This window comes from Oculina patagonica, chromosome 9 (genome assembly GCF_052425735.1).
Source record: "Oculina patagonica isolate OP01 chromosome 9, crgOcupat, whole genome shotgun sequence".
In the NCBI taxonomy this organism is placed as follows: Eukaryota; Metazoa; Cnidaria; class Anthozoa; order Scleractinia; family Oculinidae; genus Oculina; species Oculina patagonica.
The window spans coordinates 17594647-17610203 of record NC_135766.1 but is presented as its reverse complement, the minus strand read 5'-3'; the positions used below and the strand labels follow the sequence as shown (position 1 = coordinate 17610203).

Genomic DNA, 15557 nt, shown 5'->3' with positions numbered 1-15557 from the left:
GTTACTAGACGCAAAATTCGCCTCTACGCGATAGAGATGGAAAGAGACCCGATAATTTGTTTATAGGCCGCTGTTTGTAATTTGCAAGGTGGTGCTCGCTACAACTGTGTAAGCTTGCTTTAAAGCGTTTTGATTTGGTTGAATAATTTCTTTTAAGTGGAACTATTCTGATTTATTGTAGCTCAATACTTTCGAGAATTCAACATGTGGATAACTGAATAAGTTCCCTTCGCTCCTCGTACGGCATGTGTGCTAGAAAAAGTCTGAACTCAAAACACTCGCAACGAAAGCCAAAAACGAACTTTCAACTACAGGGTTGCAATTTCGGGATGGAGGAAATTGGGCATACAGCGATTTACGGTACGCACCTGTTTACTCAGCATTGTATGTGGAAGAGTTGTTTCATGGTTTGATGGATTCGCCGACCCATAAATTAACTAATCCACAAAGGTTAAGCAGTTAATTTTGAAATGTAAAAGGAGATCGAAATTCGTACTTCTTAGATCAGCCGTTTTTTTCGTTTTTTAGTCCCACCTTAGCGTCTTTCGACATAAGGGTTTCGGGGAACAAGGAAACATGGGCATAAAATAAACAAGGTAAGAAAAGGAAAATAAAGCTGGAAACACGGGAGAAAAAGCTGTGTTTCTGAATTTTTTTGGGAACAGGGATCACAAAACAAAATGCTTTTAAAAAACAAGGGAACGCAAGGGAATTTGTTGAGCTTTGTGGGGGGGGGGGGGGCAAAGAAACATTGACTCCCCCACTACACCCCCAAGGGAATTTGTTGAGCTTTGTTGGGAGGGGGGCAAGGGAACATGGAGAGGGGCTCATATAATAGCCGAACGTATCACAATTAATTCGTTTATACTCAAGAAATAGGTGGCAGCTACGACCATAAGTAAAAATAAAATTGAAACAAGGTGAAACACTAGCGGAGAAAGTGATCGAAATGTTTGAGAAAGATTCAATGCGGAAGTTTTATTCCCGTCGAACCATTCTTTAAATATAAAAAACGTTAGTTACTACCGAAGCGCCGCCCGACATCGAAATAGTGATTAAAACACAGACACAAAAATATAATTGTCTACATGTAAAGCTCTTTGTTAAACTCTTGAAACAATCACCCTTTCTAAAAACAAACTCCTGCTAAGCCCATCCCCTTTTTTTCGTTTATCGTCGTATGTGTTTTCTGATTTTGGGTCGGTCGGTCGGAATTAATAAAAATAAACAAAAAAGTGGTTAAGGAGTCTGGAAATAGGAGGCCCGGCACCTCAGCATAATATCCGTGGAGCCTGGAAACAAGAAGACATGGTTACCAAGTCAACATGGCGGCAATGGAGGAAGGAAAAATCGCCGCTTTTTTGATTTCCGATCGCGAAGTCTTGCAGTTCGGCAGCTAGAATTTTTGATTTTCCCTCCCTTCGTTTGACTCTCCACAAGCAAGAAGCTCTTTCAAATAATTTCAAGGCATATGAAGTTTTCTTCTTCGTGTTAGCATTTTCCTGCTCCTCAGTAAAAGATTTCATTTTTGCTTCAGTGAACTTCACGAATCGATCTCGATAGCTCGCCATTTCCAACCGGCGTTGGCAGCTTTGCACAAACAACCGTGCAAAGGCGGGAAATGACGTCATCAATATCCTCACTAGTCAGGATATGGAAAATACGCCACTACAGTCCCGGATGCAGTTTCGTATGAATTTTACGAGTGGTCTATTTTCCAGTAAAACACTCGCGGCTATATAATAAATTTTCTTCTGGTATGTATATAAATATATATGTGATTGAAGAATCGTTGACCCGTGAAAAACGTAAACCACGAACGATACGACACAAATGTTTACTGGGTAATCGGAAAAAATAACCGTCGTCTGTGACAGAATGAACATGATAATAAGACAGGTTGCATAAATCATCAAGACTCTAAAAAAATATCTTGATAATCAATAAAAGGAATATCACTAAGCTTGGATAAAGAATACCGTTGGACCATATCGTTCATGGTTTATGCTTCTCTTTTTTTATGTTTCTTCAATTAGGTGTATAGTAAAATTCCGAGCCGCGGGAGTGTTGATCGAGATACGTTTTTAAGTTTAAAACGCATAATAAAGCAACATTTAGCCCTGTTCAGTACTGATCCGGCAATGGTCGAGTGCATGAAAAACGTGTTTGTCTACTTATAAACCGTAAAATTCCGGTAATAAGCACCCCCCCCCCCCCCCTTGTAAGCCTCCCGGTTATAGGCCAATCTACTTGGAAACAAAAAAATACATACATAAAAAATAAATCCGATTATAAGTCCCCCCCCCCCACCGCCGAATATAGCCATCCACAAATGGCTTGTGGAACAGTATACCTCAGCTGAACCTAAGCCCCCCACCCCCATGCCCGGCCTCCACTAAGGGGAGTATTTTGTTTACCGCTTCATTGTGGTAATCATCGAAATGGATTTCGAAAAGACCTACCCTCCCAAAGAGAGAGGAGATTTGGGTACGAAAAGCAAATACTTTTTGAGAGCACTAAACTTATAAAACAAAACTAAGCGAGCGGAATAAGTATAACTAGGAGTTTATATCTCAGAATCAGGATCAACACTTTTACCTCAGCTATATTCCCAACTTTTATTGAAGATTTTTAAATCAGTACTTTCAATACATGCACATTTGAAATTCGTAACGAAAACTGCATAAAAAAAAAAAAACCTTAAATATTTGCTTACAGATCTGCCTTACACAAAGATTTCATATGGTTCTCAACTAATTGGAAGACTCTGTGAGCCACGCCTTCAACCATGCTCGCGTACTCCTGGATAATCTTAGCATTGCAATTGATGCTTTTGCTGTAGGAGTTGTAACACTTGTTGAGTTTCTCACTATCTTCACATTGCTTTCCGTGATCATTTACCAGTAAAGTTAGGTAGTAGCGCAGACACTTCTTGTGCACTGTCAAAGCACAAGACCACAGTGATAGAGAAAAACATAATGTCACGAGTTTTAAAAACAGTATTGGGAGGAAAGACCTCACCCGTCTTATACAAACTGAGTGTAAATGTGACATATGCAGCTAGCCGATATACATTTTTAAATTTTTAATTTTTAACTCTTAACTGCAATTTTTATCTTTCACCTACTTTTATGATAAAATTTTATATTCTATTGTAATTTATTTATTTATTAATCTATGTAGTACGATTCTTCAGTTTCTCTTCTTCTTAGAATTTAAGTGTAAATATTTTAACTTTAAATAGCTTAGATATATAATAATGTAAATAGGGTCCACAATTAGTTTTTTTTTTAAGCTAAATACTTCAGACACTTTAATAAAGTATTTCATTCATTCATTCAGTTTTGTACTCTGTCAAAGAAATTGGCATAGTTTATTACAATTGTTTCTGATTAGTTTGTTAGTTAGTTAGTTTTTTTAATCTGATGGATTTATATTAAGCGTTCTAGTCGTGGTTCTCAGCTACAACACGCCTGAAATTTTGGGGCAAACATAAAACTGATATTGATTGGGTTAATTTATCTTCTAATCTTCCTTTAATTTATCTCCATGTGATCAGCAATACGTCTAATTTTAAAAAAAAAGAAGAAAGCTATTACCAATTAGTCTGAATTTCAGACGTTCCTCTCTGGTCGCTTGCTTCCGAGAAGGGACGTCTAAAATAATCGGCCGCTAATGCCGTCCGGTGACGTCACTGCCCGAAAACCGCGGGTAGTGATTTTGATTGTTTGATTTAAAAACTATTTGCATAATTATGTGTAATTATGTCTGAATTTTAACGCGCGAGAATTGTAATTTGAAAACGTTTACCAAGAGCTCGAAAAGGTTCACCTTCCCAGAAATGAAGTTACTAGTCATTTAACTTGAGTTTATTAATATTTTAGTTTACCTACGGATATGGAAAACCGGTAGGTTTTAAGTTGGCGGCATCCATGGCTTCGACATTACGTATTCTTGTTTTTTTTTTCAACAAAGCCGCTCAACGCTTATATCATGAAGCTTCGACGAGCCAGTGATTTCCCCCCCTGGGGAGCGATGTTACGGACACAGCCTCTTAAACGTTGCACCTCAGCATAATTATGATTTGTCCGGATAGTTTGAAGTTAGTTTTGTGGTTCTTTCTTCCTTCCTTGCAGAAATGGGTAAAATTTGTTTGATGGCGTTCAGTCTGTTCTTCATGTCAGTTGTTTTGGCATCTGCAATAGCGGATCGATGCCAGATTGTTTTGATGAATCGTTGTATAAAAGGATACCAAAAAGATCTAAGCGCTACTTCCGAAAGCGTAGGAGGCCACTGCTACAGAATGGAGGTATGAAGAGATTAATGGGTCAAGGTTTAATAAAGAGAAGCATTATTTGTCCAGTTATTTCCGCCACATACAAATCATGTTTTTCTAGCATAACTTATTTCTTAAGCTATATTTCAACTTGAAAATAACCTGGAAGAGATAACAACGTCAGTTCTCACTCGTTCATGATTATTCACGACTTACACTTTTATCTCTTTTCATATCGTCTCTTAAGCAAGACCGTTTTCTTATTAATTTATTCCTGCAGAGAGCTCTGACCTGTTTAATCAGTGAGCCAAAATGTCGTGGTGAACTCATTGAAAAGTTCCGTTACTGGATTCTACAAATGGCGATGATGGATAAGATCTTAGGAACCTGTGAGAACAACGACTTCACTGCTCTTAAGAGCATTGTGCAAGAGTCAGGTTTGTTTCTAAGAACCTGATTGAAGAAAAGTTGTCCTGTGAAAAACATAAACTACATGTAATAACGATGCGACCCAAATGTTTACTGGGAAATCAGAAAAAGTAACCCCCATGTGTGACGTCGATAGAGTGAACATCATGGTATGACAGGTTGCATAAATCATGCTCTTAAGGCTCCAAAAGAAAATATTTTGATTATCAGGCTCATGTATTTTTTTGGGTTCGCAATATAAAGCTCCGTCGGACCCCCCCGTCATGTATACTGCAAGTACCCCCCCTGGGCATCGCTCTTTTCGATCTGGCTTGAAAAATAGATTAGATTAACGTAACCCGTTTTCGGCAAACGTGCGGTTCGCGCAAAAATGTGGAAGATAATAAATGAGGGTTTGTATATGCCTAAAATGTAGTTTTTTGTGATTGTCTGTTGAAGACAATTCAATTTGAGTGTAGGTGATTTGTTGCACCTTCTTTAACATGAATGCATAAAAACGGCCATGGTTTTAAAAGTTAATAACGCCCCTGCATTACTTAATATAAGGATTTTTGCTCTTTATATGTCATGAACTGGATATGCATCGCTTCTTTTGGGATGATGGTTTTATTCTTGCAAAATTAAATTAACTGCAAATTGAAATATTGAGATTAACTACATAAAAGAAACGTTCTGTGTTTTTTTGCTATTTCAATCCCATGTATAGGTCTACAATTTCCTGTACCTATATATATAACACAATCCATAAACTGTCACCGAACATATAATGGCCTGATGCGCATCAAATAGTTTCAACTGTCGCAAAAATATTATTTTCAAATAAAAAAGGGTTATTTTTAAATGCACTAATAGAACGAATTGCATTAAATTGAAGAGTTTTACAGGTTTAAAGATTTTTTTAGATTTTATGCTATAAATAGAACATACAGGATACCAACCTTGGTTGGCCATAAAAGATATTTCTTAACTTCAAGAAAAGTAGATTACCTGGTTAACAACGTTACACCAAAAATGTAAAGGCCCACCGGGTCTGGTGCACAAACAATACGATCGTTCGAGATCCTTTGCCTTTTTTAGATCATCAGAGGTGAAAATCGGAGCAGTCAAGAGGAAAACGGCGCTACACGGGTAATTTCCAGTTGGTCACCCATGCATGTATTAACCCCGCCCGACAGGACTTAACTTTGGCCAGGTCGGATGGAGCCTGCGCTTTCATTGGGTATTAAAGAAAAAACAAAACAGAATAATTTTACTCTAGTCTTTTTTAATCGGTATTTTTTACTACTTCTCTTCAGTTGCAACCTGTTACATTGAAAGGTGTAAACTGTTGCGGTTACGAATTTGAACTCATGTCGATTTCGCACAACACGCTTTTTCTCGCTCAAACCACAATGAAAGCGCTTGCTCAATTCAAGCTGTCCGAAGTTAAGGTTTGCCGGGCGGGGTTAACATCTGGATGGGTGCCCGACTCGAAATGCGTGTTGTGAGCTTTTCCTTCTATATATTTATTTATTTTTTTTTTACAGAAGGTATGGAATCAATAAAATTTAAGAGTCAACACGGCAATGAAAGCCACAAAATACAACAGAACTGCATGCACAGTTACCAACAGAAGTACATTATAATAAGCCAATGAATGCGAATAAAAAGATATGGAAAAAGAATTTCTACATGAGATCGCGAAGGAAGGAAGATCGTAAGGAAAACATTGGATCGCTTTTGGTTGTAAAAAATGCGAGCGAGCTTCTCACGGGTCGTCAGTTGTTTTGGTTTCCCACGGAGATCCAGCGAAGAAATCCAAGGTTTATAATCTGATAAAACTTCAGCATGGTGAGGAAAATTTCTTCTTCTTTAAACCAACTGTTCTTTGCTCAGATCATTACAGCAAAGCCGGAGATATGCTCAAAACTCCTGAGCAAGCCGGTGGGATTTAGAAAGGTTTTTAATGTGCAATGTTTACAAAACTTTTGTTTACTTGTTTCTAATCACTGTCTGAAGTTGTTGATAGTATTTTACCTCTACTGTTGATAAGTTTTCACTGAAATCAATATCCCAAATCAGGAATCATTTCCAAATTTGCAAACTGTTTTTATTTCCGAGTCAGGTATTTTTTGTATTTATTTATAAGAATATAAACAAATTAAGAAATGGATTATTAACAAAGAGTTATTTTTAGGTAAAGTTATTAGAGGGGTGATGCGTACAAATACTGCTCTCTGATTGGTTGGCGGCTACGTAAGCGGTCCTTACTACTGGTTACTTCCGGTTTTTTCACTTCCGGTCCATCTCGGTTGCTATGGCTACCTCATCTAATTATGATGACGTCATCCCTCATTATATATGCAACATGAAAGCGAGGTTTTAGACTCTAAGTTAACCGATAAGACTAATCGCTGCAACTTGTGCCTGTGGGAGAAGTATTTCATAATCTGCAGATCCGACCTCGCTTCTCTCAACAAACGAAATAAACTGATAACCTCTTGTAGACACGCAAACAAGTTCCTTCTTAAAAATTCAAAAGCTTTCACGTCACTGTTTGTTTAAAATTTGTAAACTCGCAGTGTCACGCATATTTTAAGCTTTTATTGTTTCAAAACAGAAACCGTTGTAATTTTATACCTTGCTATTTTAAACCTTTTTAGTATTCTAACGTTGTAATTTAATGCTTTTTCATTCATCCGGCGTCCTTATATATACCAGCGTAGCGTTGTAATCTTTACATTAGGCAATTTTATCTGAAGAGTGCCGTACAAGTTGTGCGGTACGAAACTAGTTAGTAATAAAATGCCAAGTCGTATCTTCAGTTGATCAGACTGTCTTTTAATTTTTATGCTCTAGTTTTCTATTGAGCACTCTGACATCAGTTCTGCAAATCAACTAATATATATATATTGTGGCCTGTTTACAAGCTGTATATTTAATTTTTGACTGGCAGCATATCGGAATAAAAATTAAAACTCAAACATCTCTTACCAATTGTGTTAGGTGTAGATCCAGCTGAAAAGGTACACTATGCCGTCAGCGAATGAAAGTCGATGTTAAATCTCCAGGCTATGGGCAAACATAGACTGATCTTTCCGAGAAAAATACAAACCCTTTACGACCAAAGCTGGTCACTAATTAATATCACGTATTTATGGTTGTCTAGGAATTTTGCGGAGAATTGGAAAGAATTTATCATCAAACTACAAAAGAAGACCATTTTTTCTTTCAATATCAGGGATGGTTGTTTAGTAGCTTGTGCTCAATCGACAAGGGAAAAGAAATAGATGTAATAAGTCTGTCTTAGCTTAAAACGTCACTTTTTTTACTCTTGATAATCTTTAGAAACAAAAATAAATAAACATAGATGTGCACTTACATATATAATCAGTTTAGTATATTCTACAGTAAAAAATTCAAATTTTCAGCGGCATTGAAATGCATTTAAATGAGGGTCTCAATGGGATGGTTTTATTTACGGTTAACGGTTAAAATTTTGGCTTTTTTACGGCTAACGGTTAATTTATTTCCATTACGGTTAACAGAATTTAAACTGAGTTAATTTTCATTGTTTTTTAAATTAATTTCCATTATTGAGAAACATATTTTAGGTCTTAGGACCATTTTTTGGGACGATGAAGTAAACTAGTTTGGTTTATTTATAATTACCGACCGTTTTTAACGGTTAACATATTTTACGGCTAACTGTTAAAATTTTCCGTTTTTTACGCCATACGGCTAAATTTTTGGCCGTTTTACGGCTAACGGTTTACCCATTGAGACCCTCTCAAACGTGTTAGTTTTCTTACTTGAGGTGCGGAAACGTCGATAAGACGTGCGTAGAGAAGGAAAACAGCATTTGAGCGGCCGGATTGAATTGATTTGCGCGTTCCTTTTCCCGCAGGCGAAACTAGCAGAACTTGTCCATCTACTAGAACAATACGTCTATAAGTAAAGTGCCTATCAATTGTGTTTTTGGTATGTGCTTCTACCCAGCTGATTTTAAGAAAAAAAAAATTTTACAATGGGAAAATAGGTCAAGATAACGTGAGAACAAAATTCGAGAGGACTGAATTGCTTAAAGCATTCTTTTCGTCCCTGGCAAAAATTGGCAGACGCTTTTCGTTTAAAATTTTTATCAATATGTCTACGCTATAAGTACCCTTTGATCATAAGTGCGTGGAACTAAACACGGTTTTGTTGGACGTAAGACGGTGTATGGAGAAACAGTCGTTACAACATTCAATGAGCTAACTAGAATTTCGAAATTCCTTCTCTGCAATAGTGCATATTCGAAATGTCATCGGCTGGTTTAATGCGGTCAATAATTCGAATTTTACTCCAACAATGGAAGAGAAACTATTCTCACTGCATAATTAATTAGCTCATAGCAGAAGTTTTAATTATTTGCTCGAATTCCTTCGTTTTGGCGCATGCTTGTTGCAGTGTTGATGCTTTGCGGTCTAAGGGTATAAATCCTGTCATTTCGCTTGAAACGTGGTCATTTTAACGGCACGACGGCCAACTTTCGCTTTATAGCCCACAGTCAACCGCCACCAGCGTTTTTGGCAGAACAAGTTCTTCCTCCGCCTGCTCCTGTCGCCGTTGCGGACGTGGAACTTGCTGCTCTTGAACCTCTATCAGCCGTTGAACCGCTAGCTATCGAACCGCAACCTTTTCTGCCGCAAGCACCGATTTTGCACGCGGCTCCGGCTGTTGGAGCAGGGGAACGGGTAATTTTCTGGTAACATCTTTGTTCTTTAGCCTTGTTTTACGTGTTTTGTCCGCTGCTTGTGGCTTACGCGCCTGCATTTGTTTTCGGTCTGTATATATTCTGTCTGGGTTGTTTAGTGTTGCGCTTTCGTCGCCGCATAGTTCTCCATATTTTGCTAGTTGCCCGCCATTTGATCTTTTGCACGTGCTTGTTATTTTCTCTTCTGTCCGCTTTGCGCGCTTTTTAGCATTGTTTATTTGTGTTTTTGCATATCTCTAAGCCTTTGTTTTATTTTTAGCTCCCGCAATTTAGGCTTTCTTGTTTTTTTTTTGTTTTTTTTTGTTAGCTGTGTTAGGGCGTTTTTTCGACACCCTTCGCGGGTCTTATGTTATGCATTTTTCGTTCGCGCGCTTTTTGCATACCACTGGTGACGTCTTTTCCCGTGGCAATTATTATAGTAAGGTCAAAGTTTTATTGTATGACTGTGAACTGTTATTGCTGTTGCGTTAACACTTTTTACAGATATATATGATAAATGCAAATACGGCCTTACACTACTGAAGACCTGAAAAAAAAATTTTCAGGCTCTGAGCGGGAGTCGAACCCACGACCTTTGCGTTGCCAGTGCAATGCTCTACCACTGAGCTATCAAAGCCACATGAGAGCGGTCGTATATGGATTACCCATATACGACCGCTCTCATGTGGCTTTGATAGCTCAGTGGTAGAGCATTGCACTGGCAACGCAAAGGTCGTGGGTTCGACTCCCGCTCAGAGCCTGAAATTTTTTTTTTTCAGGTCTTCAGTAGTGTAAGGCCGTATTTGCATTTATCATATATATATTTCATTGCTACTGCTGGACAAACATTCATTTATTTCACATATACTTGGGCCGAGTATCATGTCCACCATAAAGGGATTACCCATATACGACCGCTCTCATGTGGCTTTGATAGCTCAGTGGTAGAGCATTGCACTGGCAACGCAAAGGTCGTGGGTTCGACTCCCGCTCAGAGCCTGAAAATTTTTTTTTCAGGTCTTCAGTAGTGTAAGGCCGTATTTGCATTTATCATATATATATTTCATTGCTACTGCTGGACAAACATTCATTTATTTCACATATACTTGGGCCGAGTATCATGTCCACCATAAAGGGATTACCCATATACGACCGCTCTCATGTGGCTTTGATAGCTCAGTGGTAGAGCATTGCACTGGCAACGCAAAGGTCGTGGGTTCGACTCCCGCTCAGAGCCTGAAAATTTTTTTTCAGGTCTTCAGTAGTGTAAGGCCGTATTTGCATTTATCATATATATATTTCATTGCTACTGCTGGACAAACATTCATTTATTTCACTTTTTACAGACTTGTCAGGCAAGTTATTGCCTGCTGCTGTTTTTTCAATTAACTGCTAAATTCTCTGGATTTGCCTGTCTCTGTTTGCCCCTCATCCTCCCGCATCCGCTTTCTTCGTTGACCTTGGGGGGACCTGCTCTGTGTCTCAATTTCGGACCTAGTTCGGAGCTCGGGGTCAACGAAGGGGTGGGTTTCCCTGCTTGTTCCCTTTTCGGTTTTTGTTTTACGCGAGTATCTCTCTTTTGTTCCTCTTATGGTTGTTTTTCCTCGTATCACGCAAGAGTTGTTGCAGTCGCCGAAAATTCATCCACGAATGTTATATATATTGTTCTATGCATTATTATGCAGGGGCCCTCCCCTTCTTTTGGCCCCCTCCCTTCACCAAGTATGGTCGCAGCCTGTCCCAGTCAAGCCTCGCTGGCCATTTTCGAACCTCATTTCATGACAAAAGCGGGTATCAACACGTGCTTCATCGCGGACCTTCTTTGGCTTGGAATGTAATTGGGTTTATTTCGTGTTTTGTACTCTCCCGTCTGGTTGTAAGGCGAGTGCCTATATACCGGTATATCACAATTTGGGTCTCGCATACGTTTTGGAAGACGCAAGTTCAGGTCCGCTGTACCTTTCCTGTGAAGTAGTCTGCAATATATTCTACAAAAGTAGCTAAATGACGATCATTATATGGAACGAACGTGATTTAGAAAGCGGCGTTGTGTTACACTATCGATCATTGTGAAATATCGACTATAAGCCTAAATCAGTCGTTCAGATGAATTTACACGTCTTGAATTTAAAGTTGATGGTAGAAATAAACTTAACTTATGTCCTTTGTGTGGTTCCTTGATATTTTGGCTCCATTTAATGGTTAAATCATAGTTTTTCGTTTCTGGGACTCGTGAGATTCTTCACGGGAGACTTGCGCAGTAACTCAGTACGCCTATTATCCGCTGTGCCCATTAGCCGAGGTCTCAAGTTCACATCGTTGCTATGCATTACGTAATTGTATATCTTAAACTTCGTCAAAGAACGGATAAGATCGTAGATTTTCGGCATTCTTCGCGTTATAATTGGTCATGTGTTGCCACAAACACTTCGGACAGCGGTTTTCTAGGAATATTTCAAAATGGCACCCGATCTGCGCCCGATAAACACGATCTTGTGATGAAATATCGGCGAGAAACTACTACAGTTTAAGGACCTACACAGACCGCACTGAGAGGTATTTTAAGAATAAAGTAGTAGATTTATCGTATGTGATTGAAATTCGCGTGGCTTGTTATTATGGTATGAAAGAAACTTTTCATGGGAGCCCGGAGCGAAAGAAGTTTTCTTCGAGATGTGAGTGCCGCGTAAATAATCAGCACGTGTTTTTAACTTTTTAACTCGATATCTGAGGAAAGTAGCGGCTTTCCACTCCGGGCTCCCGCAGGATTTTTCCGTTTCTATATAGGAATAGATTCCTGCATTTCATTTTGACCAGCTTTTTAAAATGAAGCCGCAAAACGAAAATTTCTTAATTATACGACCTTGTTTATGAGATTCTACATCTACACTTGTAAGATGCAAAATAAAGCTATTCACCTCTCTACTTTCGTTGATAAAGTGTTATCCTAATACCGAACAGAACATCTTTCTAAATAATCGAATAGAAAAAACGCCCCCCCCCCCTCCCCAACGCACTATAAGTAATAGGTAATTGTAACAATGTAAATACTGCTCTTGTAACAATGTAAATACTGTACTTGTAAACATACTTGTAACACTTTGTACTTGTAGCACTTGTAACAAGGGAAATACTGTACTTGTAAACACATGCAGAAAACAAATAAAGATATATATTTAAAAAAAGCATATTCTAAGGCTCTAGAACGAGAGGTGCTTCTGCAGACAGGTGTAACCAAAAATCTTTCTTTCACATGATAGCCAGTCCGTTACAAAATGTTTTATTTATTTATATTTTTTTTGACGAGTTCACTGACAGGAGTGTACGTAAAAAGTTTCAATGCCAGTAAGAGTGGAGCGAATCGATTCGCCAAGTCAGACGCGCATGCGACGAAGCTTAGTAAAAAAATCAAAACACTGAGGTGGAACGCAATCAGAGAAAGTGACGAAAATGTTTTAGACAAAATCCAATACGTAGTCTCTATAATAAAATATCGTAACAAAGAAAACGTTTTATTCTTTTCGAACCATTCTTTAGATAAGAACAAAACGTAAGCTACTACCGAAGCGTCGCCCAACGTCGAAATGGCGCTTCAAACACGAACACAAATAGGTAATAAAACGCAGGTTTAAAGCTAACTGTTGAATGTGTGAGACAAGAACCCTTTCTCAAACCAACTTAGGCATAAGTTAAGGCAGCTTAGCACTTTGTCTCTTGCGAGTCACTCGTAAAACATTTCTCTCTGTAAGCTGCCTGTTTATCGGGCTTATAACCTAATGCTAGCCTTCTATATTTAAAACAAGAAACGTTTGTGCAAGGAGTAGAGAAAACATTTTTTATTTGAAATAACAAAAGAGCCGTTGTTATAAAATCGTTTTGCAATACGCCGGCCTGCTGCCGTTCTGTATTTTTTTCACAACTATAAATTATTGTTTTATTTTTCAGGTGGGGCAAATACCCTGTTACTAAGTCTAAGACCAGTTTAGGCGCGAATCCTCGTAATGGCGTATAGTAAGAATAGAAAGAGACAAAAATGGAAGGATTGAAATGATTTACGTATTGTTTTTACGCTAGTGATATTGGAAAATATTCCCTCACTGTTGACTGAACTCCTACGCTTTAAGTGCCCTTTTGAATTATGCATATTTTGATGATAAGCATGTTTAACTAAACAGCGCTTTGTGGAGCATAGAACGGTGGTACACGTCACAATCAGAAAGATTAAGACCAGTAAAAGCACAACCCTGACTGATTACATTTTTGCCTTGAATTTCTCTAAATCCAGGGCTGTTATTTTTAGACAAGATCACCTCAGGCTCTTGTTCAACAACGAGAACTGCTCAATTTTCGGTGACCAAAAACGCCATTTCAGTGTGGACGCTTGGCCTATCAGGTTAAAAGTTGCGTTTTCAAATTTACCCGGGTTAGTGTGGCCAGGGCCTAAATCTTCCTTGAAAGAAAATTTTTTATGCAACATGTTAATAAAGCATTCTTTATTAATCGGGCATGGCCGATTTATAGTTTACCCTTTGGTCGTCCTAGAGCGTAGTCTCCTGGCGCGGCCAAAAAGACGGGGATAGCTTGGGGTTGCTACAAAACCGCTACGGGTGACGCATACCGCAATGGTTTTCATTTTAGTTTTGACAGGAAATCGTTGCAGGCACACTTGGTCGACTTTTGGGTTAATGTGTAATCAGGTTGTGTTTTTTTGCTTCGGCGGAAGGACAGAGAAAAAAGCTTACGGGGCAAAGTACAGTATGGGGCCCAGTTCTCGGCCACTTTTGACGTAAACTTGTATTTCTTACCTCAGAAAAACCGCAGGAACTTGAAATTTCTCCCAGAGCTAGCTACATTATTCAGCTTTTTGGTGTAAAGCTATCGACCGGTCAGAAATTAATTTGCCCGAGCAATAATAAAAATAAAAGCTCCATTTGTGGGCCCAGTTCTCGGCCACCTTGGACCAGTTCTCGGCCACTTTTGACGTAAACTTGTATTTCTTACCTCAGAAAAACCGCAGGAACTTGAAATTTCTCCCAGAGCTAGCTACATTATTCAGCTTTTTGGTGTAAAGCTATCGATTGGTCAAAAATTAATTTGCCCGAGCAATAATAAAAATAAAAGCTCCATTTGTGGGCCCAGTTCTCGGCCACCTTGGCCCAGTTCTCGGCCACTAAAAAGCTTGTGCGTAATTATCTGTAAAAAAAATGCTCAATTAATTTTCACAGTCATAAAATCTCTCTGTAAACCTATTTATACTATATCGATCCCAAATTATTTTTATGATGCTTTGTTTTACTTTAGAAAAGAAGGATTTTAACGCGCCTAGTTGCCTATGTGCACGTTCTGGCAAAACCGCATTGTGTGACCCGTGCATTTAGATGGTTTATTTTGCAGTGAAAAGGTCTTGAAAGATTTAGGTGTTGTAGAAATAATAGACAAGACAAGAGTCAGCTCAAAACTTAGAGATAAGATTGAACTTTATTTTTAAAACATTTATTTCTTTCATTCTGGCAGCAGCAGATGAAATTATATTAAAAACCAAGCGCTAAGCTGTGATAGCGAGCAGGGTGGCCGAGAACTGGCAAATACGCAAACGTCGCAAGAAAAAATTTCGAAGTAAATTAAGACCAAAAAATACAACGGTTCAACGAAAGGTTAACTAAAGCAGAAAGCTGAATTATTCTACGTTTCACATGCCAAAAATTAGCTCGTATGGTGGGGGCTTTTGGATAAAATACGAATTTAACTACATCCATGAATTTGGAGCCGTAAACAAACAACTTTTTCGGGAATGCAAATTCACCTACCTCCGCGTAAACTCGACGTGTGAGCTTTCTATATCGAATTGAACGATCAAACTCAAGATACTTAAAGCACATGAATCAGTCTATCGTTTGAAGGAAATACCTTTTTCTTTTGAGTCAACTGGAGTGTGAAAAAACGCGTTAAACACAAAGTGGCCGAGAACTGGGCCCCATACTGCACTGATATTCACCATTGTGAAATTGCACTTACTTTGACAAGTTAAAGTTATTTTTGTAAATGAAAAAGGTAACGTCATTGATGTCACGCAGTGTTTTTTTTAGCAAACTAGATGGTTTGCTGGTTTCTGACTATGAATGGGGGTGTGATCTTGCG

The 15557-nt window shown here is 38.5% G+C and overlaps 1 protein-coding gene across 1 annotated transcript; it reads left to right on the top strand.

Moving 5' to 3' along the window:
* Positions 1-4114: 4114 nt before the first annotated feature.
* On the top strand, positions 4115-9756 carry LOC144664998 (uncharacterized). Its single transcript, XM_078526186.1, has 4 exons — positions 4115-4309; positions 4557-4713; positions 9227-9420; positions 9748-9756. Exons 1-4 carry the CDS (start codon positions 4139-4141, stop codon positions 9754-9756), a joined length of 531 nt encoding a protein of 176 aa, XP_078382312.1. The 5' UTR covers positions 4115-4138.
* The last annotated feature ends 5801 nt before the right edge of the window (positions 9757-15557 follow it).

What these genes read in the sequence shown, in the direction of transcription:
- LOC144664998 (XM_078526186.1), top strand. Translation starts at nt 4,139, where the DNA reads ATGGGTAAAATTTGTTTGATGGCGTTCAGTCTGTTCTTCATGTCAGTT. An exon ending in GCCACTGCTACAGAATGGAG is followed by an intron (nt 4,310 to 4,556) that starts GTATGAAGAGAT and finishes TTATTCCTGCAG; the next exon opens with AGAGCTCTGACCTGTTTAAT. An exon ending in GAGCATTGTGCAAGAGTCAG is followed by an intron (nt 4,714 to 9,226) that starts GTTTGTTTCTAA and finishes TTCGCTTTATAG; the next exon opens with CCCACAGTCAACCGCCACCA.